Source organism: Polypterus senegalus, chromosome 3 (genome assembly GCF_016835505.1).
Source record: "Polypterus senegalus isolate Bchr_013 chromosome 3, ASM1683550v1, whole genome shotgun sequence".
NCBI classification, from domain to species: domain Eukaryota; kingdom Metazoa; phylum Chordata; class Cladistia; order Polypteriformes; family Polypteridae; genus Polypterus; species Polypterus senegalus.
Window position 1 is genome coordinate 10,671,038 of NC_053156.1, and position 27,135 is coordinate 10,698,172.

General features: G+C 41.0%; 1 protein-coding gene across 1 annotated transcript in view; it reads right to left on the minus strand.

Annotated features, from left to right (window-relative positions):
- LOC120524816 (prostaglandin E synthase 3-like) overlaps positions 1–27,135 on the minus strand; it is a 33,072-nt gene that overhangs the window by 1,165 nt on the left and 4,772 nt on the right. The window contains exons 2-7 of the mRNA XM_039746573.1: positions 16,160–16,273; positions 15,856–15,925; positions 15,663–15,761; positions 15,332–15,421; positions 11,728–11,784; positions 8,773–8,800 (exon numbers count right to left, since the gene is read on the minus strand). Of these exons, the coding sequence (XP_039602507.1) occupies positions 8,773–8,800; positions 11,728–11,784; positions 15,332–15,421; positions 15,663–15,761; positions 15,856–15,925; positions 16,160–16,273 (458 nt within the window). The remainder of the gene's footprint in view (positions 1–8,772; positions 8,801–11,727; positions 11,785–15,331; positions 15,422–15,662; positions 15,762–15,855; positions 15,926–16,159; positions 16,274–27,135) is intronic.

Below are 27,135 nucleotides of genomic sequence, written 5' to 3' on the forward strand. Positions count from 1 at the left end.
CAGAAACTACAGCTGGCACTTAGGATGCGAAGTGCGGGACAGGCAATCCTGGCACTGCATATCAACCCCACTTTAACTTTGGTTTATGCATCAACAATTAGCTTACACAGACATGCAACATGTTTTAAATATAAAAGGCAAGGAAAGAAAACTACGGTGTAAGGAACCACACATATATTACACGTGTAAATAGACATAAGAAAATAACTTTATACCCCTCTTCGTAAGACAACTTACAGTAAGTATCTCACCAAAGTGAGTCCACCCCTCCCATTTTTGTAAGTATTTGATTCCATCTTTTCATGGGACAAAACTGAAGATCTGACACTTTGACACAATGTCCATGTACAGCTTGTATCACCGTGTAAATTTACTGTCCCCTCAAAATAACTCACACAGCCACTGATGTCTAAACCGCTGGCAACAAAAGTGAGCACAGCCCTAAGTGAAAAATGTCAAGATTGTGCCCAATTCATCATTTTCCCTCCCCGGTGTCATGTGACTTGAGTGTTACAAGGTCACAGGTGTGTTAAATTTGGTGTTATCGTCCTCACACTCTCATACTGGTCACTGGAAGTTCAACAAGGCAAAGAACTCTGAGGATCTGAACAAAAGGATTGTTGCTCTCCATAAAGTTGACCAACACCCTGAAACTGAGCTGCATCATGGTGGCCAGGACCGCACAGCGACAGGTTTAACAGGACAGGCCTCGCCATGGTCGACCCAAGAAGTTGAGTGAACGTGCTCAGTGTCACATCCTTGAAGCCTTGCAAGTTGAAACAATTTGCACATTTGTCCCAACTCCTGTTGATTACTTACAAACTGTCTGTGTTAAAGTAGAGTTGCAACAGACGGTGTTTCTACACCCTCTGAAGTACGACTTGGACAATATTTCAGTGATAATAGCAATTACATTAAAGTAGAGTATTATTGCCCTTAGAAGTGTATGCCTTTCATTTAGAGAAATTGCAAAAAAAAAAAAAATACAAGTGTCAATGAATACAGTGGTGTCCTACACGATCCAAAGGCAACTGGAAGAAACTCTTGACAGGAAGAGATCTGGCAGGGCCAAAGTTACCACCCAATCAGAAGACCAGTTTCTCAGGGTCACCAGTTTATGTGACAGGTATCTCACAGCACAGCAGCTTCAAGCACAATTTAATGGTGCAGGTCGAAAGAAAAAAACAAAAAGCACATCTCAGTTTGTACTGTGAAGAGGAGACATTGTGCTGCAGGTCCAACAGGGTAAGTGGCAGTAAGAAAGCCATTCGTTAAAGGACAAGATAGGGCCTTGAAATACCAGCTGTGGACTACTGCAGAGTGGACAAGGTCTCTTCACAGTACAAACTGAGATTTGCTTTGGTAGACCTGCACCATTAAGCTGTGCTTGAAGCTGTTGTGTTGTGAGGCGCCTGTGATCAGACAAGCTGCTGACTGGGTGGTGACTTGCCACGTCTCTTCCTGTCAGAGTGTCTTCCAGTTGCCTTTGGATTGTGTAGAACACCTCTGTACTCACTTGCAGTTTCTCTAAATGAAAGATCTACACTTTGAAGGGTGATAATGCTTTGCCACATTTCATTTGTTAAATGCTGTTTTCTTGCCATTATCCTTGGAATATTATAAGCAGTACTTCAACTCGGCCTTAAGACAGATGGAAGGTTTTTAAGTAATCAAAAGAAGTTGGGACACCTGTTGTGGCAGGCGGCCGGGACACCCCTTCTACATATGTTCTGGGGGAGCAATCATGGGCGTCTCAGTACCTCCTCAGTACCTCAGGACGCTTAGTGGCAGCCTCCCTGGCTGACGACGGTGCCTCAGTTTCCCACAGGGCTTCATGGGAGATGGAGCTCTCCACAGTCCTATTGGGATCTGGGGTGGCGGCCAGGGGGTGCTGCATGGACTCCACAGCGCAGCTGGACAAATCTTCAGCCCAACCCGGATGTGCAATTGAAACCAGGTGGTCAAGCACCTGGAACACTTCCGGGTGGGCTACAAAAGGGGCCAGCCACCACCACTCAGTGGCCAGAATCGGGAGGAAGAGATTGCTAAGGAGGAGTGGTGGTGCCAGAAGGGCGTGTTCTGGTTGTGTTTGGGACAGTGTCGTGGCTGAAGGGATTATGGGGAAGACATGTCCACCAGTTGAAGAAAATAAACAGCTTTGTGTTATTTTATACGTGCTGCTGTGTCAGTCTGTGTTGGGTCGGTGCCAATATAGCGCCTTGTATCACACTGTGGAAATTGTTTCAACTTTGAAGGCTTCATTTACTTGAACTGCTGCAGAAAATCTGTATGTTGTAACCTAGTAGTTGTTCCCTGAAGGCGGCCCAATTCTAATATTCTGAAAATTCCTTTTTTTAAAAAAAAGTTTTTGCTAACCTAAACTTTAAATTTAAACCTCTAGCACTTTACTGCTTAATCTTTTCACCATTTCTAGTAACTGACTGCATTTCAAATGATTACATTTGAAGGCAAACTGGTAAAACATTTGACCGATAGTGTATGTGGAAAATTTTATTTGACATTGTAAGAATCCGTTTTCTGCCACAGAGCTGAGATTAAATTTACAATGTAGTGGGTGTGTAGGATTGTTGAGGATCTGATGGAGCTTTTTATGAACCAGGCCCTCATATACAAGCTGTTGCACTGACTTTTGTTCCACCCCAGTGGCCAACTCACCAATCTAATGCATTAGTTGGGAATTTATTATTACTTATGATATATTAATCTTTAAATATTGTTACTCCTCCCTATATCTTGGAGTGCCCGTACCCCCAACATTCCAAATTGTAACGTTAGATCTTCTAATGGTGGTCTGCTCACTATTCCATGAGCCAAGAATAAAAGTGGTGAGGCGGACAAAAATCTAAAGTAGTTACCGACAGAGATATGCCAGGTCTAACACTGGAAAAAAATTTTAAAAACTCCTAAAAATAAACTTTTTAAAATTTTGCCTTTATATTACTACATTTTAGCTCTACTCTTAATGAATTAAAGATGCACAGAATGATCACACTTTTCAATGAACCACCACCTGATCAAAGTTCAATGCAGCTGCCAGCGAGGTCTGAATGAAAGCGGATACCCCATCCTGCCAGAAGACCCTCTAAGACAAAGCCTTAAATAGAAAATAAGAATATTTATGTGTGGAGGAAAGCCCAGTCTGATTTTCTTTGGCCTCTAGCACCTTAAGATTTTGGGTTTTTTTCTTCAGTTTAACTGGAGGTTTTGTTTTTTTCTGTCCAACCTGGCCAACTGAACTTACCATCTGCCTCACATTTAGAGATATTTATATATAATAATAAAAAAATATATATTTAAGGACTCTACATCTCTTAATTATGCATCTCTTATGTAAATTTGCAGTATTTGTTGTATACTATTTATGCGTTGCTAATATCTAATTTTTAAATTTTCTTTGCATGCAGCTACTTCCTTGACATCTTATAAAATGACTGCCGATTTCAAATTAAAGTTCTCTCTTCCAACACATGATAGCGAGCAGTGTGTGTGTGTATGTATATACACACACAATTATGTTCTAAAGTTGAGCATTTTCTATAACTTTGTAAAAAAATTCATAGCCATTCCTGGTGTTTTCCAATGAACTCTATGGGTCCTCCAATAAAAAACAAAAGCATACAAACTTACCAAATACATCCTCTTAATTTTGATAAAAGAAAACATTCCTTCCGTGTTTCCAACACATGTTTGTGACAACTAAAGGGATCTGGAGATAACTGTTTTTAATGCATATTCCTTGTATTATTTTACTCAACATAAGGATATGCTTGCGTGACTTCTGACATAAATAGTGTGGACTGGTGGCTCTGAGGCTAAGGATCTGCACTGGCATCCTGAATGTTGCCGGTTCAGATCCCCATCACTGCCAGAAGAGATGCTGCTCTGCTGGGCCATTGAGCAAGGCCCTTAACCATGCATTTTACAGCATGTTGTCCTGTATAACTATGTATGTGACAATAAATAAATAAAGAATTATTAGAAAAGTTAATTAAAACAAAACCAACCACATGGCACAATGTTTACTGTGATTTGGTCTTAAGAGAAAACCACACACCCCATGGAGGGAATGAAATGTTATAGCAGATAAAAACAAGTACTGAGGTGGTGCGCACAGTTGGGTCATAATATTGACTTTTTTTTTTTTTTATCTAAAATGACGTGTGTAAAAATCACAAGATGCGGATTAATCCTCGACAGCCATCTTAGCTAGGAAAAAGAGAAATGTTTGGTAAGCTTTCATGCTTTATGCCCACATTGGCTTCATTGTAACCAGCTAAGTATTTTTAAAATTTATAGCAAACACTTAACTTCAAAACACAATTGTACATGTCAACTACATACAACACCATGTTTGTGAGGACAGAACTTTGATTTGAAAAATACCAAAAAAATGTATCCTGTAATCGGTTGATAGAGGCTGACTTTATGTTGGGCACGCATGTTGCAAAGGTGCAGAATAAGCCAAAGATACAGAACAGGTAAGTAAAACATATGGAGAATGTGACAGTTCACACTAAAGTTGTACAATTTACACAAGAAAAACGGTCTTTCTGGATTTCTTTAGCTGTGTCTAAAGCACTTTTGCCGAATCATAAATTAGTCACCAGTCTCCACCTCTCATTATTTGTTAGATGCGACTCGTGCTACCATTTCACCATTTATTTCCTATGTGGGCCCGGTCTCTATTCTCCTAGCATGTAACACTACTTAAAGCTATCTGTCTGCAACACATGGCGGAACAACAAACTCTAAAAGGGCCCAATGTGGTCTGAAACAAGGCTGTTAAAAATGTTAATGGCTACTGACAGGTTGAACAGAGAAAAGAAGCAGATGTGGGGGTAAACGCACAAAAGCACAGCACTGAACCTGGCCCAGAAAGCACCCCAATTAAACACCACCGATTCTGCATTTGCCCTGAGGTGCGTGACTCATTCTCAGGCCTCCAGTCAGCACTCTGCAGGTTTCTCTTCTCCAATACACTGCAGTTTCACCTAGCATTGTCATTAGAAGACGAGCCGTGTAAAGGCACTGCAGTATCTAATCCTCAGGCAAATTGAATTCATTAATTAAATTGCTACAAATTCTGGAAGTGGGCCCAGTGCAGCCACGTTGTCCACCGTGTATGTTTGCGCTCCTGTTATTCTGCCGTTATGTCAACTGCCTGCCAAAATGACCCTAACCTTGTGCTACTCACTTGATGCAATACACACATTTGAACCCGTGTGAAAACTCAGAAACAATCTTGTAATTGGTCACAGTGTTTCACTTGGGGACACCACTCCAGCACTGGAGAGTGGTGAGACTTTAGCAACTACTGATCCTTAAATGTGAAAAGGTTTTTGTCTGAAACTTGCTGACATTGCCTTTAGGCAACAGAAGATCTGCTCCCGCATCCCTACAGCAAATCCTCGCCCTTTCAATAATTTAACATATGCAAAGCAAACACAGCATGCTGCACTCCTGCTTATTAAAACAAGTTAGAAGTGGTTGGCACGGTGGAACTCTCAGGTGTATAAGAGACGTCTGGAATAAACGAATGTAGGACTTTAGGGTCCTTCAAATCTCAACTTGACGTCAGGGTGGACGAGCTTGTTGATCTTGATAGCCAGTCCCTGTTACAATTCTTTTAATGTTCTAACTCAGGAACTAATTGTTTGGAAAGTTGGAGCATTTTTAGTTTCTGCTTACCTCATTAAATAGAGTGAGCACACACCGTGCTTGAAACATTTGTGCAACAGTGAGTCATATTCAAAAATAACACAAATGACAGTTAAAATTGGATTCTATTAGCAGATTACATAAAAGCCACTGGTTTTGAATGACATTATTAAATCACAACATTCAAAACCCTGTATCAGTAGACAAATTTGAATGTTGTGGAAGGTGGTCTCTATTCTGTATTTATATAGTTACACAAACAAACTACTAAGGTGATAGGTGAGTGCCCTCCATGTGGCAAGTCACATTAAAAATCTGTATGGCTATATTTTCATTGGAATTCTATTAAGTGTGTATGCTTTACTACTTTTCTCTAAAAAAAAAAAAAAAACCTTTATTGTAACCATTATTTAATCAGTACCACTTCTGTAACAACTACAGCCACCTACTAATTTTAGGTTTCTGGGGGGAAAAACACTAAAGTTCTCATGCTACCTAGGCTTCTTCCCACATGCACTCAGAGGACCCTCAAATTTCACCATCATAACTCTAACTCCTGCCATGCTGTGTGTTAATATACTGAAAGGTTACTCGAGAAAGGCATTCAAGGAAGAATTAGCTTCATCCCTGGGCCAAGCGATTGAATTCAGGTGTTGTTTTCTTTATATCCTGGATCAGCTGTGTACTTTTGAAGGATTCTGAACCTGACAAATCATTAATTTGCACATCAAAGGCATCTTTCATTGTAACTGACACTTTGATGTTATGTGATTCAATTTCTTCAAAGCCAGAAACCAAAATCCACAAATAATATTTTAAATCAATTGTTAGTTGTTGTGTGAACACCAGAGTGTGTGTGTGTGCACTGGAATAAGCAGGTTCATAAAAGTAACAAGTCTTAATCATGCTAGCAAGTCTAGGACAGATTAATGTACAGTTACAACAACAACAGGGTTGATTTACTAAAGATTCTTTAAGGCCTACGGAGAGGCTTTCATTTCCCTGACACTCTTGCGATTAAACAAGCAAGTTTGGTCATTTTTAACTTATGGTTAATTGTTCTCAATTGTGGTGTGACATAATTTTGCCCAGACACTTGCTTTGACCAATTATGCTGTATTCTTTTTGCAATGCCCCCCCTTCACCAGTTCAGTGCCAGTGGTGTAGCTGTACAAATGCTTTTCCCAGTTAAAAAAAAAAAGGTGCAATTTCAAAGTATGTTTATGAAAAACAACAAAAAAAAAAATTCAAATAATTGTGCCCAAGTTCTAGAAGAATACCACTTCTCTGATTAGTTGCTGTTTTTAAGCAATGGACGTGGCATGAGTGATGCTGAAAGCTAAGCATGTATGTGGATGGGAGACAATCTAGGAAAAGCTTGGGTTACTGCTGGAAGAAGTGCTGGTGTGACCATCGAGGGGGCATACCCTTTGGTCTGAATGTGAATCCAAATGCCCTAGTGCTGTGACGAGGACACTGTGCAGTAAAAATGGTGCTGTCCTTTGGATGAGATGTAAAACTGAGATCCTGACTCTCTGTTGTCATAAAAGATCCCCGGACCTCCTTCATAAAGAGCGGGGTGTATACTGATGTCCAGGCCAAACTGCCCTCCATGGCCTAGTCATTCTGGCTCCCTAAGCAGCCATTGAGAGACAGGGGATACCTCTCTTACCACTTTCACCACCACCTAACAGCTCAAGTGTGGTGTCCATACTGGTGCAAAAATGGCTGCCATCATGTCATCAAAGTAGATGCTGCACATTAGTGGTGGTTGAAGTAGCTCCCCAGTCACTATTGAAAAAAATCACTTTGAGTAGAGAGAAAAATGCTATGTAAATGTAAAGAATTCTTGTCATTATTACAATTATTAAAGACAAGACTAGAGAAATCATGAATAACCTTAAAACTTGTGTCTACTGTTAAAAGTGGAAAACAACAAAAAATGTGCGCTTTGCACTGTGCTGTGTGTCTACAGGCTTAGAAAAGAAAAAAACAAAAATACACAAATGGGTGAAGAACCCATCCGAGCCAAGTATCGCTTTCAGGGAGCCAGAAACCAGGAATAGAACGAGAGAAGTGTGTAGAATACCTGGACGTCATCTCAACAGCAGGAGCATCTCACTTAAATGGAAACGTGCATTGACAAAACATTCTAGACATGCACTTATTTAATGCACGCTTATGTCTGGAGGAAGTTTCACCATTTCTGAAGGATTATATGCAGTAGGGTTTAAGGCTTTTATTTCAAATTTGAACCTATCACCATACTGGCTACAACTTTAAGGGACTGGACTTTTTTTTTTTTTTCTTGCTTTTTTGGGGAGAGATTGCCAAATACAGTTTTAGTTGAAGTAGTGTCTGGGGCAAAATGTCATTGTATCACCAATGGGGACCACCCAAGATTAAATTTGTACCACCCAATTTAACATGTGCTGGAGAGGATACTGATGGCCTCAACTTGTTTAATTTTGTGACAGCATGCTGAATGCGTCACCCCAATTGTAAAATGGTCTTACTGCCACTGGACAGCTGCATATAATATTAATACACCTTATCGCACTAATCAATTTACAGATTTGTAATCAGTTGTATAGACATTAAGGCTGAAGCAGGAGTCTGGTTTCGAAAAAGCAGTGGCCCACCTCTTCCAAGTCCACTGAGCATGCAAACTATAAACAAAGTAATGCCAAGTATTCTAAGTCAATCCCACCTTCCTGAATTACTGTCTAAATGAAATTGGCTATTACGTTTTGTAATCTACAAATTCTAACTCACTTAGTGTTTTGTTTTCTGAGCATTGATGATCAATTTTGTACACTTGTCCAGTTACATTTGTTTTAAAAATGGTCCCCAGACTGATGTTTTATTCAAAGGGGGTCAACATAATGGAGTAAATTGTCTACTAAGCAAATAAACGTGAATGTAATTGTCTAGGAGGGCACATGCACCCAGGATTACCACTCACTGTACCCTTCCACTGTGCGCACAGCACACCAGTAGATCATAACTGCTCCAAATAGGCACACTCGTCAGAGCCGCAAAGCTACTGTGTGTCAGTTATCTGTAGCAAAGAAGAAACCTCCATTTACGTACTTTCATCATCACTATCAGCCGAATCCTCCTACAAAAGAAAAAGAAAAAACAAGATTAAAGAAGAAAACTCTTTAGCCCAAACCAAAGAAACGCCAACATATATATTCTGGAACTTTAACAGAGTGCCAAGTGCTGCCAGATCTACAAGCAACCCAATTTCTTAATTAGTTTTCAAAGCGGCCAGCTCACAATGCTGCCTCAGTGGTACCGGAAAAATACTCTGTGGCTCCATGTAGGTTTCAGAGGTGCACCAGGACACATGCTGCTCAGCAAAATGGTTCATCGGTGAGGAGAAGACACTGGATTAATCAACTTGAATTCTAGGATTCAGTGCACAGACAGAAAAACAAAACCACCTCGTTTAAGGTGATAAGGAGGAAAAGCCTCTCAAAGGCAACTTCGAACATCTACCCTATTTCAATGAAAAATATCTATAAATATTAGACAGTGCAAAGTGGAGCAAATATTAATAATGTACTAAGTGGTAAATGCAAAAACTAGTCACACATGGAGTATGGTGCAGGAAAAGCGTTCTGCCGGACCTTCAGGGCTTAAGAAATTCCTGGCAGCACCTTGTTTTAGATTTACAGATCATCAGTTCATCTTCGCAGTTTATTCACTATACTGAATTTAAAGGAGTGGCAGGCATGAACACCAAAATGCTAACTCATTCTTGAAAAGTGACTCCTAATTTGTCACTATGAGTTAATAGTAACCGGGAGTATGTGGCGAGGTGCTTAGATTAGCAATTTTCTACACTGTGGTATGCTGGGCTGGGAATATCACTTCAAGAGAAGGCCCACCAAATCAACAAACTGACTGAAAGAGCTGGCTCAGTTATGGGATGCACTCTGGACCTCCCAGAGGTCTTAGCAAAACGGACTATGAACAATGCTGCACACCCTCTCTCTGACATAATAACATCGAGGACTTTCAGTCAGTGACTCATTCAGCAGAGGTGTGTGAAGAAACACAACTTGGGCTCCTTCATACCAACAGGAAACACGCCTGTATAGATTCTCACTGGGATTGGGAACACCAGGGCAATAGTTTGATTTCTTTTTAGTCATTCTGGTATGTGTTCAGACTATAGTGTGTTTGTGTGTATACATGTACAGTGATCCCTCGCTATATCATGCTTCGACTTTTGCGGCTTCACTCTATCGCGATTTTTTTCTCATACACGCTTACGTCACTACGCATGCGCTTTCTGAGAACGTTTATCTAAGCCCTACGATGGCTCGTAACCGTCCTGCTTTTTCTAAGCCTTCTGACAATAAAACTAAGCGCCGGAGGAAGATGCTTACTATCCAGGAGAAGGTGAAACTCTTGGATATGATCAAAGATGGCAATACCCTACAAAAGCCTCCTTACGCAAACGAAAAGACAGCGCCAGCAACTGCCTATCAAGATGTTCTTCAGCGGCACACCCAGACACCCACTGCCTACTCTTAGTACTCCTTCAGCGGAAGAAGACAACAACGCACCTGCTGAAGATACTGCACCACCTCTGAAGACTCTCCTACTGAGGTTGTGCCTTCATAGGTTAGTGGTTGTGTGTAAGAACTGTGTGTGTTTGTGTGCAATTAAATGTACAGTACAATAATCTACTATATTAAAGCGTTCGGGATTGTCCTTCCATCCCGTGAGTGCAAAGCGTAGCGATATTCCGCTTATTACAGACTTACTACTTGCGGCTTGAGGTACGAAGTGATGCGATGTGAGCGGAGTTCTGGTGCTCTCATCGTTCCCTTGCTTTTGTGCGCGATGTGCTGGAAAAATAGACAAAATGTCGTCTCTGGAAATAATTAATGTTGATAGAGTACAAATGCCTCACCGCGTAGTAAATATCAGGGGAGATGGTACTTGCTTATTCTCATCTATAGCTTATTTAGTGCATGAAACTCCGTCTTTAGCGGTACAGATTCGGGCTGACATTGTACGACTTTGGACAGGCACTTGAGGGGATAAAAAAAAAAACTTAGGTTTTCAGGAGATGTTAAGAATGGGCACTTTGATGTTCTCATTCCCTACACTTACATGCCTGATGTACACATGGAGCTCACAAAAATTGAGGAGAAAAGTCGGTCGCCTTAAAAGGCGAGTGCGCCTAGTAATATGATATTTGTAACGTCTAATATGTCTTATTTTCTCTTATTTCGTATAATATATTGGGTAATACGAGTGTAATGGTGACTAAAGGGTGTTATTTCATATCTAGAGGGCTCTAATAATGTTAAAAAACATATTTAGAAGGTCGTAAACAGGTTTTCTATACTCTAACTGCGAAAATATTCGATTTATAAATAAAGAATCCTACTTCGCGAAAATTCATTTATCACGGTGGAGTCTGGAACGGATTAACTGTGATAAACGAGGGTTCACTGTATATATATATATATATATATATATATATATATATATATATATATATATATATACACATTTGTTTAATCAGCTTCTGTAAAAAGCTGAATTTCCCCCTGGGAACAAATGAAGTTCAACCGAAAGAGTTCATGACAATTGACTCCCAGGACTGCTTTTGAGCACTATTCTTCCTTTCTGGTTTACTACACCTCACCAAAAGCGTTTTATGTTACAATACATACAATGTGCAGACAATCTGCTACACCCACCCACTTCGTAAGACTCAAAAAGAGAAAATGTGAACAAAATCTTTAGCACAAACACAATGCGCTCTCTTACAGGTTAGAGGGCACAGCACAGCAGTGCCAAATATCCTGGACAATTCTTACGAAAAATGTTTGTCATACTGGTTTTAAAGATTTGACTTTAGGAGGAAAGGAAAAGAAAAGATTTGTGTTTATCCAAATAATTATAATCAAAAACATGCTGTGCACGCTATGGATAAGCCCTGAATATTACTTGACCTATTGGAAGGACTGGGCCCCAAGCCCAGTAAACATATTAACAATTAAAAGATTCAATACTTACTTCATCTGCTCCATCGACCTCCGGCAAGTCATCTTCACCTCCCATGTTGTTCATCATCTGTCAAAATATTGAAGGAGGCATGAGAAAATGGTGGCATGAGTCATGAAGTCTACCGTTTTACTTGCAGACATGTGTGCAAACACCCCTTCCATATGGGTGGGAGCAAAGGGAGAATGAGGCAAAACAAGCAAGGTGGTGGTGTCCAGTCCTAGTCTTGAGAGATCCCTGTGGCCACATGTTTTTCACAGCAATCGTACTTTAGCAGCCTTAGTGGCAGTATGCACAAGTGACATAGGACACCACAAAGTTGGTCAGCACAGACTTTTAAAAACTTGACAACTAACTACATGGGGTCACGTGGCATTTCCTGTGTGTACCCTTCTCAGTGGTCCCCTCACCCAGCCATCAGTTAGAAACATCCCATTCTGATGGCCAGAGGTGGACTGTGGTATAGCGGGTCCACAGCTCAGATCAAAAAGGCCAGTTTTTATGTAAGTAATCGCCGCATTTGCAGCTTAAAGAGGGGGCTGGAGCGGTTTCTGGATGTTGCGTGAGGCAGCCGTTTCCTTGCTTATGTGCACAGGTAAGGAATCGTCTGCATCTGCAATTGATGCTGGGAGCTGCTAATCGCCACACCTGAGTCATGTCCCAGTAATAAACAGGAGAAGCATGAGGCGGAAAGGGAAGAGGAGAGAACGGTAAAAGACAGAAGAAGAACAAAAGACTTGGAGAGCGAGAGAGCAGAATTGGGATAGTACAATAGAGTGGACGAGTCTGCCAGCTGAGGAAAAGGAAGGTCAGTGCGGTCAGGCGTCCTGGATAAAGCGAGTGATAGGCGCTCAAGGGGACGGATCGTGCCCACCGAGTAGGTACAATCAAGGAGGAGGAGTCTGCCCTAGGAATCTGAGGGACGACTACTTGTGCGAGAAGGAAGACGGGAGGACAACTGACCCTGAGCAGTCTAGCAGACTCCAGCAGAGGCAGCTAAGACGGGGGGGATAAAGAGAGGACCACAGCGCCTGAAGTCTCGTTGGCCGAGCAAACCTTGAGTGAGCTGAAGAGGCTGGGAAGGAGCTGGGTCTGGCTGGTGTAGCCCCTAGGACTGCTGCAGGCTTTCATTCTCATGTTATTGCCTTGTTTTAACCTTTTGGGATTTTTTTATCTGTTTATTGGATTATTTACTTAATGAACATTTGACTGCACTGCACTAATTATTTGGTCACCGTGTGTTTTTGTTTTTAATTATATCACTTTGGGACTTTTTTGCGCCATCCCCTTGCTTCGTTGTTTCTTCACTGTCCAGCTTATACGGTGACATTATTGACGGTGTTGGGTTCAAGAGCTCCAAAACTGGAGATGGGAGCCTGGAGCAGAACCCACATTGTCACACGGACTCATCACTGGCTATACTAGTTAAAGTGGAAGGAGTTGCTGATGCAGTAGGGATGGTGTGGCAGCCCTGGTCATTAAAAGGACGAGACGGAGTGGAAGGAGGGACACATCAGTTAAAACACTGCTTCAGGGTGCTGACATACAAGCTCTCCATTGCTCAAGTCCTGTGGTCCTATCCATTCTATTCCAGACATCCTTCAGGTTATTCTGAGTGAGCTCTGCGAGATTCCTTCCCTTCACTCTGCTTTTTCTTCAGCACTCTGTACACCCTTTAGAGCCTCTCTTGTCACCGTCATTATTAGGATACAAGAGACCAAAACTAACCAAAGGTGTTCATACCTGTGCACGTACTTTACGTAAATCTGGAGGAATCCACCAGGTGGCAGTGCGAGATATAATCACGGTGAGAACATGGTCGGCTTCTCTGTGTTGTGATTTGTATTGCCTAGAACACCTATTAAATTCTGATGACACCTTACCGCAATATCTCTGAAAAGGATGTTTATTGATTAAATCCATCAATCCAGGGATGTGTCCATTTTAGCTAGCATTGGACACGAGGTAGAAACAATCCCTGGACGAGGCATCAGCTCATTGCAAGGTGAATACAAGCACACACATACACTCGCGTCATTTTAGCGGCACCAAATCCCCAAATCTGCATATCACTGGAAGGAAACCGGAGCACAGTGTGGAATACAAGCAGGAAATACCAGCAACATAACTCCCTGCGAGACAGCAGTGCTATCGCTCCACCACCGTGACACCCCCATGTGTGTAATTAACAGTATTCATTATTTAAACGAAATTATATGTAAAATGTAACATACACACTTTAATGCATTTCATCATGAACATGATATCAAGTATAAATGTAAAGATTCTAAATGTGCAGAGAGTTGGACTATCATACATTTAATTTGTTCTGTGTGGCGATCTATTGCTGCTTTCCGCTGCTGTCAGGTCCAAGAAGCTCGTAGCGATTAAAAACTGGGATGACGTTTACGACGGTCTGCATTAATGATAAAGTAAACTACGAGGTTAAAGTGGACATGTCGAGATTAAAGCCGAAATTTCCACTTTAATCACAAAATACACGTTTTCACCGTGTCCTTTATTTTTTTCTCAGTGGTTCAAATATGACGCTATACATTATGTTGCTGTTGTTAAGTTGCAAAAATAAAAAAGACGACACAAAAGATGGTATGTGAGACTTTTAAAATGTATCGTGTCATTACGTTCGGGAACTATCTACATGTGACAGAAAGCCTCTATCCCAATCCTACAGGAGGGATGCTTCGATGTGGTGAAGCAAAATGCCGACATACAGATGCATTCGTGATACATGGTGCTTTTATATTCAAGCGTTGCATATACCCGATCATAATGACACGATACATTTTAAAAGTCTCGCATACCATCTTTTGTGCCGTTTTTTGCAACTTCACATCGGCAACATAATGTATAGCGCTGTATTTGAGCCACTGAGAAAAAATAAAGACACGGTGAAAACGTATTTTAGATTAAAGTGGAAATTTCGGCTTTAATCTCGAAATGTCCACTTTAGCGTTGTAGTTTACTTTATTATTAAAGCAGACCATCGTAAACGTCATCCCAGTTTTTAATCGCTACAAGCTTCTTGGACCTGACAGCAGGTAAAGTAAAAAAATAAAAAATAGACGGCACAAAAGATGGTGAGACTTTTAAAATGTATCGTGTTATTATGATCGGGAATATGCGACGCTTGAATATAAAAGCACCACAAATGCATCTGTATGTCGGCATTTTGCTTCACCACTTTGAACCATTCATCAAACAGCAAAGCGCGCACATCTGTCCCCGAAGAATCTCCATAGAGGCTTGCTGTCACATGTAGATAGTAAACAGAGACTCTGACGTCACGTTCCGACTTTTAGCACACTGCGCCCTCCGACTTTTTCCTGGTACTGCAACTTGCGCATGCGTCGCGTTAATTTCTGTGGACCTGCTCAGAGGTATAAATAAATCGGCCCTAAGAATACAGGAGGAAGCAAAAATTTGGATGGTTCACAGGGTTAAAATGAAAGCATCTTACAATTTCAGTGAACAGAGAACTTGCTTTCTGCTGAGAGTCTGTTAAGCACATCACTCAGAGCAGTAACTAAGCAAGGGTGCAATCCGAGCTATTACATCGGTATGATGCTGTACCCCTTAGACCTGCTTACTGATTTACCTCTGAGAAGCGATCAAAACTGGATAATTCTTCATCCGAATCATCTTCCCAGTCCTTCCAGTTATTGAAGTCAACACTGAGCCAGTTCATCTGCAAAGAACACACACAGGTAGCAACAAGGGCACTTTACAACTCACATGACTCAACAGCAAAGCCAACAAGTCCACTGCAGGTAAGATGGCCACATAAGTTGGCACAGTAGGTCACATGGGAGCTCTACATAAACACAGACACTCTTAAAGACAATAATTACAAGACTGCTGTATGGATCGTCTTTAAGCAGCTCCAGCACTAACTGTCCCAAAACTTGTATTGTAGGAAGGGTACGCACCTTTGCTTTATCTTTTGATAATCTTGGCCATGGTTTCCCAGATTCAGCTTTTCGTAAACAACACAAAACAGATCTATCTGTACGTTTGTGCTTAGATTCCTGGAAAGCAAAAATGAAAGATTAGAGAGTTAAAGGTTTTGTACAAAGGCATACAACAATCTGTTCCCAAATATGAAAATCTGCATTAACTTACATTTGGGTCAATTCCATCAAAGAGTTCAATTTCATTTTGATGTGATATACTATCTACTCCACCAAAACAACTAGACAAAAAAAAAAAAAAAATTTAGTGCAGAAGCTGCAATCCTATCCCAAAACTGGACAGCTGGATGCTAGCTACATTCCTAGTAATATCAAAAGTAATGGCCGTTAAGCTGCTATCAGTGGAAGGCAACTCACTGAAACAATGAGAAGACAATCCCAGGTGACACAAATTTACCAGTAATGGCTGGTGGCAGTAATAATGATAATAATAACAAAGTCCCTCAGGGGCTTACCTGAAACTAAGTTTTGATTTTTCGAAGTTTACTTTTACTTCTTTACTGTCTTCTACACAAAATTCAATAAAGACATAGTCTCGTCTGTCGTACCACTTTGCAGTAGCAGGGTGCCTAATGGGAGAGGGGAGGAAAAAAAAAAAAGTCTCATTTTACTACATTCAAAATTACAGCAGAAAATAAAGTGTTAAATACCTCAGCTGCCAATTCGGATTATGGTAATACCAAGACCCTGGCCCTTCTGCAGTAGGAATCATGAGGCAAAGCCCAACAGCTCTCAGAGATCATGAGCGGTTCTTATTTTACCTCGCTTTACATTCACCAGTTTGTTGTCTGGTACAAATCTTGTAATCGATATTACCCCACTTCCTATTGTCCAAATCACTTCCAATGACAATACATGAATCAATAATCAGTTTCACTAATTGATCAATTAATCCATGTTAATTAAGAAATGAAATTTTCATACAATTTCAAGATTTCACCAATAGATGCTGCTAGTAACGGAGAGAACTAAAACAAACCCAAGACTAAAAAGTTGAAAATAATATATACATAAAAAAAATACATTTTAAAAACCACACTTATACTAAATTAAAAAGTGTTCTAAAATATATTACTTTTATAACTTCTAATATGACAAAATAAAAGGTCTAAGTAGACACCCTGAGAAATGTCTCACTGCAGAGTGATGGACTTCAAATTGTTTGGACGTGGCCTTATAACCCGTGCTTCTGCTTCTCCGAGATCATTGCTGATGTCTTTCCTCCTTGGCACTGTTAACACACACCTGAATGCTCCACACCAGCAAACTGACAAGACGTGTGCTTTTATCGAGGAGGTCACACTTGCTGAGGATCAGTTAACCGAGTGCATTTGATTAGCAGTGCCAGGCTCTCAATTCCTATGGAAGCAGTAAGGGTGGGCTTCACTTTTCACACCCTGCTTCGGTATTTTGGCTTAGTTTTTTTTTTTTTTAAATAAATACTGACACAGAGTAATATGTCAAGTGTTTTTGATCATCAGAGGTTGTGTTTACCTCATTTAAAGACCTGCTAAGGACCAGACGACTTTATGTCCTTAAATGTAAAACCTTAAGAGGGTGCACTTTCTTTTTCACACAACTATCAGAGCTACTTAGGGATGGCACCTGCGCCAAATGTGTGTGTGCAAAATGGGCTGCATAAACAACAAAAAAATATCCTCTGTCAGAGTAAAGCTAACAGTTTGTGAATTCCCCATTTGTGTGAGGAGCTGCACTTCCAAAGGTGCACCTCATTAAGCAGCACAGTATGAGTTTTAAGCACGCCATACTTTATAAACACATCGCAATCATAATAGATTAATAAAAATACAGAGAACACAAAATAAGCAAATAAAAGGTACACATTTTTGCTATGGTTTTACTGTCAGGATTTTGTGAAGACATGCAAGTAAAAACGGTTGTGGGAGTCTGCAGGTTTGTACCTACTGTATGGAGTTCAGGTCTATATATTATCTCAAATAACGGCAGCCAAGAAGGGTTCACCACCTTTCAAGCCTGACTGTTACACCCACATTTAACCGAGTAATGCCCACATACTTCAAATACACATTCACAACAGAAAAAAGGTGGAGAATTTAAGATTAGGTGTAACAGATTAGTGTTTTTTTTATCCAGATAGACACAATTTCAAAAAATTGTGACATCTGCTGCCACCTGACAGCAGCCCAGCTAATGACCCCGTTATTAACTGGCCGAGTCGCCCTCCACCCGCTCCCAGCCACCACTTGCTAGATACCCTACAGCAAGTTTCAGGTGACCAGCCTTTGGAGGGATACACATTCCTATTCAAGGCAGCACCTTTCTGTGGTCCAAAAGTGCAGAGTCGGTTAGCCTGACACAGCCTTTGTCCTCCATGCTACTCTTTCTTCTCTTAACCATGCTTCTCAGCATACGCAAATGTCAAGCACAAGTGACCTGACTGGGCTACTTTACTCCGTCCGTGTTTACTGGGGATGCTCCGATTGAAATCGGAAAAATTTCACAAAAAAAAAAAAAAAAAAAAAAAGACTGTTGGTGATTGGGAAAAAGGATGATTTTCTTTCATCCATCCATCATCCAACTCACTATATCCTAACTACAGGGTCACGGGGGTCTGCTGGAGCCAATCCCAGCCAACACAGGGTGCAAGGCAGGAAACAAACCCCGGGCAGGGCGCCAGCCCACCACAGGGCGCACACACACACACACTAGGGACAATTTAGAATCGCCAATGCACCTAACCTGCATGTCTTTTTTTCATTCCCTGCTTTTCTAAGCTTTACGGTAATTTAGTTGTAGTGCTCTTTTACACAAAGTATTATGGTAGTTGAGCCTTCTATGCAGCAAACTTCCTGCAGTTTAAACAAAGGGCAATGAATGGAGACGAGTCTGATCAGTGAACAAGAGGGGATTGGTAGGAAGATTAGTCTTTACACTAAAGTGGAGTAATACACTGAAAAGAAAAGTAATCTGGGAAGTCATACAAATGTCAAGAACAGCTGCTTTAAGGAATTCAGACATTATTTTGTACTTTAAATTAAAAGGGGCACGGCTCGAGTTTGGGTGGCATGCTTGATTAAAATGAAATTAGAAAAAGAGAATTTGAAATTGCTGCTTGGTTAAAAGAAAAAAATTGCACAGTGTTTATCATGTGGTGCTGTGTGTCATACAGATGACATTTTAATAGGAAGTACTACATAATTAAAATGGTAATCCATATTTTAGAATTACATCTCAAAAATTCTGAATGTCTAGCTGATATACTGAAAAAAAAAAACACCTGCATAAAAATAGTAAATGTGTATTTTAACAGCAAAAAGCTGTAGTGCAATTAATGATTTAAAATAATTAAAACCTGTTCGTGCAGGTATATTTACATGTAAGCAGCGTTTATTTGCCAATATCGATTGATTGTGCGAGAATATATAAATACTACAAATTGTGCAAGAATATAAGCATTAATGAAAAGATGATGATGACAGAGAAGAACATGTCACATTACAGTAAGAAAGATTATTTGAATAAGTAGTGACTTGTGAGAGGACTCAATATTACAATAGTCCCATGATTAGTATGGGATGGTATTATCATCGTGAGTATTTACAATACAAAGTGTCACATGAACAGGTTAACAGAACACACTGGATAAGAAGTGACACGCAGGGCACACGTAAGTCAGTATGTGTGAAGTGCGGTCGTCAGCTCATGTACCGACGTCTAGAATTGTCCGAAAAAGCAGTTTGTTGCCTGAACGTTATCCATCCATTATCCAACCCACTATATCACAACTACAGGGTCACGGGGGTCTGCTGGAGCCAATCCCAGCCAGCACAGGGCACAAGGCAGGAAACAAACCCCGGGCAGGGCGCCAACTCACTGCAGGGCGCACACACAGACACACACTAGGGACAATTAAGAAATGAACATTATTGTCAGTGAAATTATTTCTCTGTGTGTAACCTGCAAGTACCTGTACATTTAAACCGGGTTTCAATGTAACTCTGAACAAATGTAGTTATGTGGTAAAAACAGGGCTTGGCAAATAAACTCTAACGTTATTAAATGTCTGTCCTTGTGACCTGTCGATAGTCATACGATATGCTCAACGAATGGGGAGTTGCCTACGCCGCAATACAAAGTGAATATCTTGTTTGGAGTGGTCAGTGTTACTGCAATGTTTCTTGTCGTCCAGCCGTTTGCCGCTGCTCTTCAGAAAGGTTGTGTGCGTAATTCGTTTTTCATTCACCGTCGAGGTGCAAGACTTGCTGCCGCTGATCTTCAGATAAAGTCGCCCTGTGGTTTGTCATACGTTGTCTTTGTTGTTCTAAGGCGTCTCTCGCCTGTGCTGGTTGGTCTGATGTGATGTCGAGGTTTCTGTGCGTTGGTCTGAGCATGTACGCCGGACAGACTGATTCTGTTGGTTGTCGCTAGGCTGTATGTGCCGTATCATTTTATCGGGAGGCTTACGTTGATGTGAAGGAAAGAGGAGGTGTAAAATGGTAATGCAGTTTTGGCGAGTAACAAAGTATGCACTGAATAAACAGTCAAATACCACAGCTGGTAACTGGGGACATTGAAGATCTGAAGACCTGACGATAAGCCTAAGAGCAAAACTCTGACAGGAACACGGATTCCTCGCTAACGTTGTGACAATCATTGTGTCCATCCATGCTCGATATAAACAAGTGAAATAATATATTTTTTTGTTAGAGAAATGGTGAAAACGTCTGCTTTTAATTAAGCCATGCTTCAGATAGGAACATTACAGAAAAAAATATGATTTTACTTTTATGCCATATGTATTATGGATAAACATTTTTGTACATATTCTATTAGTTAAAGCATGTACTTTAATGAAATTTTCATTTATTTTAGTGTCACTGAACAATAAGTCTACATCATTTAATTTTGTTAAAAAAACAAAGTTAACACCTGAGGTCTATAGTTTAATTATAAACATACATTTTACAACAGGAAATAAAACTTCTATTTGTCTGGTAATGCAGCAGATTAGTGGAAAAAGATTTTTAAAGGGATAAAGAAAAAAAATACAAAAACACTGCATTAGCCAATCAAGTAACGTGAATTCGGTGATCGGTACTGGCCTTTTAAAAAATGGATCAGAGTATCCCTGCTATGTCCATATCACGTGTCACTTTCTGATATATATAATATTCAGAGGCACAAGCATATAAATTAGTTAAGACCACATCATGCAAGGTGCACTGAAAGTGAACCAAAGATAAAAGACAAAAGTGACATGATATACAAGTCTGCAAAAACATTTTACAAAAACAAGTGGAGCCCTGTACCCACTTACGGCACCATGCGGGAGCAGGCATCAGTCATAAAGTGTAGTGGTCAATGCAAATGAGGCCTCTATTGGTCTGCATACTGCCCATGTGGAGTGGCACAAACCAAAGAGAGTCTCGCTGGCCACTCCCCGACCCTAACATTAGAAGGCACGCTAACATGACCTGTCTCCATTTGATAATACAGTATGCTGTGTCCCAAGCTGCACTGCAGAATCATGTATAGGTCAGTTTTGTTGATCATTAGGAAGGCAGTATGGTGTACAGTAGTGGCTAAGACCACTGGCATAAATCCCCAATTTCTATTCTAACCTGCACTTCAATGACCGTCAACCGGCCCAAAATATCTGTAAACAGACAACATATTGTGATCTTGCCAGTCGCCTTGGATGAAGGGGATCGGCCAATGTAATAACGTAACCAAAGTAATAATTAATTAGACTTTTAGCAATAGCTGCCTTTGCTCAATACGTTGTGCTGCCAATGCAAACATCTTTTACAGCAGGCATGACAAATAACCGTTACCAAGAGGTCACCCCATGATGTAATCTGGTTGTGCTGCTGCCAGATTATTTTAAATCAAAGAGACAACGTGTGCCCCTTCCTCCGTCTGCAATAAACACTGCTTTTATGGGCTACAAAACCATGAAAACCTCGCCTCACAGTCACATTGGGATTCGGTCCCCTACATTCGGCCAGGCTAGTGTGCTTAGTTAGAATAGCTGGTGGCTCCAGCATGTAAGAGTCAGGACAATATTGTGTAAGACGTATTGAAAATCAATCCATTACAAACACTCAAAAGTGAGTCACAGACAAGGCTGCCGTAACATTTTTTTTCAAACTTGAGTACAGTCAGGCACAGACTTATGGCTTCATTCGATCTCAGGCCCATATGTTGATCACAGAAACTGAGGCTCTGTGGGTCACCAATATGCATACTTCAGTTGCCAGTTTGGAGTGGCACAAACTGATAATCGAGTCTTGGCATTGTTTTTCTGTGGTGCCTCACAGCACTTTTAAACTGCCACTCAGTGCCCCCCTCACAGAGAGCAGTGCCACGACGCTGTGCTTCCCAAACACCACGGGGAGCGACTCGTCGTTCTTGTGTCACTGTGACCAATCGAGACATCATATATTGGACAATGCTCGTCGATCACGTGTTAGTGCTTTGTGGTGAAAACCTGTGCTTCACGGTGACAGATTTATACTTCATGGGTGGAAAGCTTGTGTAGTGTAGTGAGAATGAAGACGTCGATTGTAAAATGAAAGTACCAGGCTCATCGATTATTCACACCTGCTCATCAGTAAAACAAAAACTAAGAGGGAACTCTTGGCCACGAGTACGAATGACATGACTGTATGTAAATAAATCTGAACTGGACAGATTCTGAAATGAGGGAACAAAGTACAAACCTTAATGCCCACGTTCAATCTCAATTACAGCTGCTCCTAAGCTAGAAAAAACAAGCTTCATCTTGAAAGGCAGTAACAATGCACCGGGCAGGGCCAAACAATTGGCTGGGCTGAAACTAGGTGGAGTGTGACTTAAGGAAACAGTTAAAAAAAAGCAATTAATACATAAATGGTACTGTTATAATTATGTGATAATGGGCAAAATTTACTTGTCTTAAAATATTATTGTATATAGTGCAGCAAGCAATAAAAGGAACAGTACAATCCAAAACCATTACGGTAGAACACTATAAAGCAGAGTACAAAATAACAGAAAAGGACAAGTGGGCTATCCACACACACACACTGAACTTTCAAGGCCTGCTAACCATGTTAATAATTAATTCTAATAATAATGCTTTGCATTTATATAGCGCTTTTCTCACTACTCAAAGCGCTCAGCAATTGCAGGTTAAGAGCCTCGCTCAAGGGCCCAACAGAGCAGAGTCCCAATTGGCCTTCCGATTGCCAGTGCAGATCCCTAGCCTCGGAGCCAGCACTCCGCCTAACGTTAACTTCATACAGTGCGGTTGTGACAGTTTAAAGACTGTGGACACTCTTAAATGACAGGGTAGCAATCAAAATCGCTGAAGAGAACGGGTGGCTGTTCATTAAGGATTTGAAATTCTGTTGCTGAAGACATGAACAGCACCCTAATGTGCTTTAACTGTTTAGAAGCTTCATTGGATACAACACTCCATCCCAGATTACACTGCAGATTCAAGCATACAGTATGCCAGCTTTGCCAATCATTAGGAAGGCAGTATGATGTAGTGGCTAAGACCGTGGACATTAATCCCCAAGGGTGTCAATTCAATTCTCACCTTCTCTTCAGTGAGTCACTTGCCTGTGCGCCAACCATCACAAAAAGTGCCAGTCTCCTTGGATGAAAGGGATCAACCAAATGCAATATTTATAAACTTTAAGCAATGGCTGCCTTTGCTCAATAAGTTGGCTGTCGCCATGAAACTGCGTATCATTTAATGCCATTGCAAACAATTCTTACAGCAGGCAAGACAAATAACCAACAGCACACGCCATGATGTAATGTGGTTGTGCTGCTGCCATATTTTAATCTAACAAAGAAGATGTGGCCCTTCTTCCATCTGCAGTAAATATGAAACTTCTAGGGTACAAAACCATGAAAACAGTCACATCAAGATTCTGCCCCATTAGCTTGAACAGTCTAGCGTGACTGAGGCTTCCATTTTATTAGCATCAGGTTTGCGGGCGTTTTCATCAGGCAACTTGTTCGAAAAGCCCTAATGCCAGGCAACACTGTGCCATTTTTTTCCCAGGATTTTAAGGCAGTTTTGCAGCCGCCAACTGATGTTGGGAGTTGGCCCAAATTTCAGCTTTACTGGCCTTTGTTTCAAGTGCAGTAGGAAAGGGGTTGCAATGCCTGACTGCACCATACAATGCGGCTGTTGTATCATGGAAAGACTTTCTGTCATGTCAGAGGTTTCTGTGAGCCGTACTGTAGTATGAGCAGCCTCACGCCATCAAATTTCCCAAAATTCATTGGGCAGCAACTGCAGTACATTTTTGGGTACTGTCATTGTCATCCCAATATTTTTTTTTCCCCAAAAAAGCTCTCATATAGTAGTAACACATATACAACTAAATGACCAATGACAAAAAAAAGATCTTAGGAAATGTTTACAGGTAGAACCCGAGATATAAACACACAGAAGAAAATCATTCTGTAAAGCAGGGGTGCCCACACTTTTTTGGCTTGCGAGCTACTTTTAAAATGACCAGATCGAAATGATCTACCTACATTAAAAATGCTATTTTATATATAATTCAATACATTTATGGTCACTACAGTATTTGGATTTAATGATCACCATGTGGGGAAAAAGCCAACTCACATAAATATGTAGACCCATATAATGCAGTCAAGGAGCTTCTGAATTCAGCCAAGTGAAAAATGACGGCTGTCCGATTAACTGCGATTTTAGTTCCCTCTCCTTTGTCTTTCTCAGATCACTTTTTGTAAGGACGTCAGTTTTTATGAACAGTTCGAAAGTGCCTTTCCACATTTTCCTTCTTTGGAATAGCAATGATAGATTGAGAGATCAGACAAACGCACTTCGATTGTGACACTGTGAGAAAAAAAAAAAATCCTCTTCCAATTCCACATCCAGCCCAGACCTTCCCCAAACTATTTTATTTAAATCCCTACTTTAGTCGATATAAACTGGAAGGCCAAATAGATCACAGCCGGGGCTTTGCAGTGGCTCATGCGTTTGATTGTGCGAGTGGGATGACCAGTGTGTTACAAGAAAAGAGATCTCAGACTGGCGGCCCTGTATGTCAACCAAGTGGCAAATGCCATAGGGAGGATATACGATAGACGTTTAAAAAAATGTAACACGATCTACCTGCACTACCTTTGTGATCGCGATCGACGTATTGGGCACCCCTTCTATAAGTGACAGTCTGTATTGTGCGCGCCTCAACTGTCCACATGTCCAGTTATACCTGCCTTTTATCTTTTCTTTAACTTTCAAAGTAGAGCACAACAACAGTCAGCAAAGCCGCTCTTTTCTTTTTTGACATTTTCAGGAGCTTGTGAACATATTGATTTTTCTGAAATAGTAGAACTTTACTACAAAATGTCAATGGTAAAAAAAAAAAATTGTCAAGGCCATGTACTCATGACCAGACCAAACATACTCGTACAGTTATAAAACACATACGGCGGAGAACTTGATCATACAGTGCAAGTAGTTGCTTCAGCACAATTTCTAAAAAAACAGTGTATGCCCAAAATTAATCAATAAACATTATCAAACTCTTGTTTCAACACTGATTTGTTTTTTCCCCCCCTGTTCTGCTCTTGTCGGAGTCCTATGGTGGTCCCTTGGCATCAGTGACATTTTGATCAGGCTACAATCTGCAGCATTCAAGTTGGACTTCAGCAAGAATTTCACATCACGAATGAGACGTAACATCAGAACTTAGCCGTATTTTACCAGAACTTTTGACGTCTGTATGCATCACAGTGAAATGGAGGGGACCGAGGAGGGTCTGGAGAGCCGGGTGGTCAAAGCTCAATAGACTGAAATGTTATGTTTATTTACTTCAATGCCAGCTAGGCCAGGCTCCTTTATTAATTACTAAATAAAAAGTATGAATATTAAAAGCATAACTCATAAAAATCTCTTTATATATTAGCACATAAGAAATCTGAAAAACGATAGGCGACCATTCAGTCCATCAAGCCCGTCTGCTTAGCTATTAGATTAGTTTATATCTATGTGAATAATACACTATGGTATTTTTGTTTTTGCATTTTAAACCTTTCGAAATGTATAAAGCACTCTAGATTTTAAACAGATGCATGCAATGTAAAAAAGACCTGCTAGGGCAGAGTGGTGGATCTGAGGCTAGGGACCTGCATTGGCAATCAGAAGGTTGCCGGTTCGAATCCCATAAATGTCATAAGGGACTCTGTTGAGCCCTTGAGCAAGGCCCTTAACCTGCAATTGCTCCATTCTGGGTATGACGTTACTCTGCATCCAGCCCTGCATGTAGGCCCTCCAACCTGTAGGGAAACACTTGGGGGTGGGTGGCAAAATTGGCACTCCAGCCACCATAAAAAAACCTCCCACTGTGCCATTCCATCTGAACTGGTGTGGTGCTGAGGTGTCACCAATTGCATAGCTGCACTCGGGTCCCAATCTGGATCCCGAGTTGGTTTGTCATGTGGCGAGTGCGGCAATGCGCTGTATCAGTGCCTGCTCCTAACCTCTCTAGAGCTGCTGGATAATAAAATCCCATGTAATTTATAATGCACAGGTTGCAGTCTGCCAGGCTTTTGCTTAAAGAAAAATACAAGTCAAAGAATGAAATTGCAGCGCTGTGGCCTGTACGCTATTAAGCTAATTCCCAATATGTACCTACCCTTATGTGTCCATCACAGTGTATCCCATATACAGGTCCTTCTCAAAAAATTTGCATATTGTGATAAAGTTCATTATTTTCTGTAATGTACTGATAAACATTAGACTTTCATATATTTTAGATTCATTACACACAACTGAAGTAGTTCAAGCCTTTTATTGTTTTAATATTGATGATTTTGGCATACAGCTCATGAAAACCCAAAATTCCTATCTCAAAAAATTAGCATATCATGAAAAGGTTCTCTAAACGAGCTATTAACCTAATCATCTGAATCAACTAACTCTAAACACCTGCAAAAGATTCCTGAGGCTTTTAAAAACTCCCAGCCTGGTTCATTACTCAAAACCGTAATCATGGGTAAGACTGCCGACCTGACTGTTGTCCAGAAGGCCATCATTGACACCCTCAAGCAAGAGGGTAAGACACAGCAAGAAATTTCTGAACGAATAGGCTGTTCCCAGAGTGTTGTATCAAGGCACCTCAGTGGGAAGTCTGTGGGAAGGAAAACGTGTGGCAGAAAACACTGCACAACGAGAAGAGGTGACCGGACCCTGAGGAAGATTGTGGAGAAGGACCGATTCCAGACCTTGGGGGACCTGGGGAAGCAGTGGACCGAGTCTGGAGTAGAAACATCCAGAGCCACCGTGTACAGGCGTGTGCAGGAAATGGGCTACAGGTGCCACATTCCCCAGGTCAAGCCACTTTTGAACCAGAAACAGCGGCAGAAGCGCCTGACCTGGGCTACAGAGAAGCAGCACTGGACTGTTGCTCAG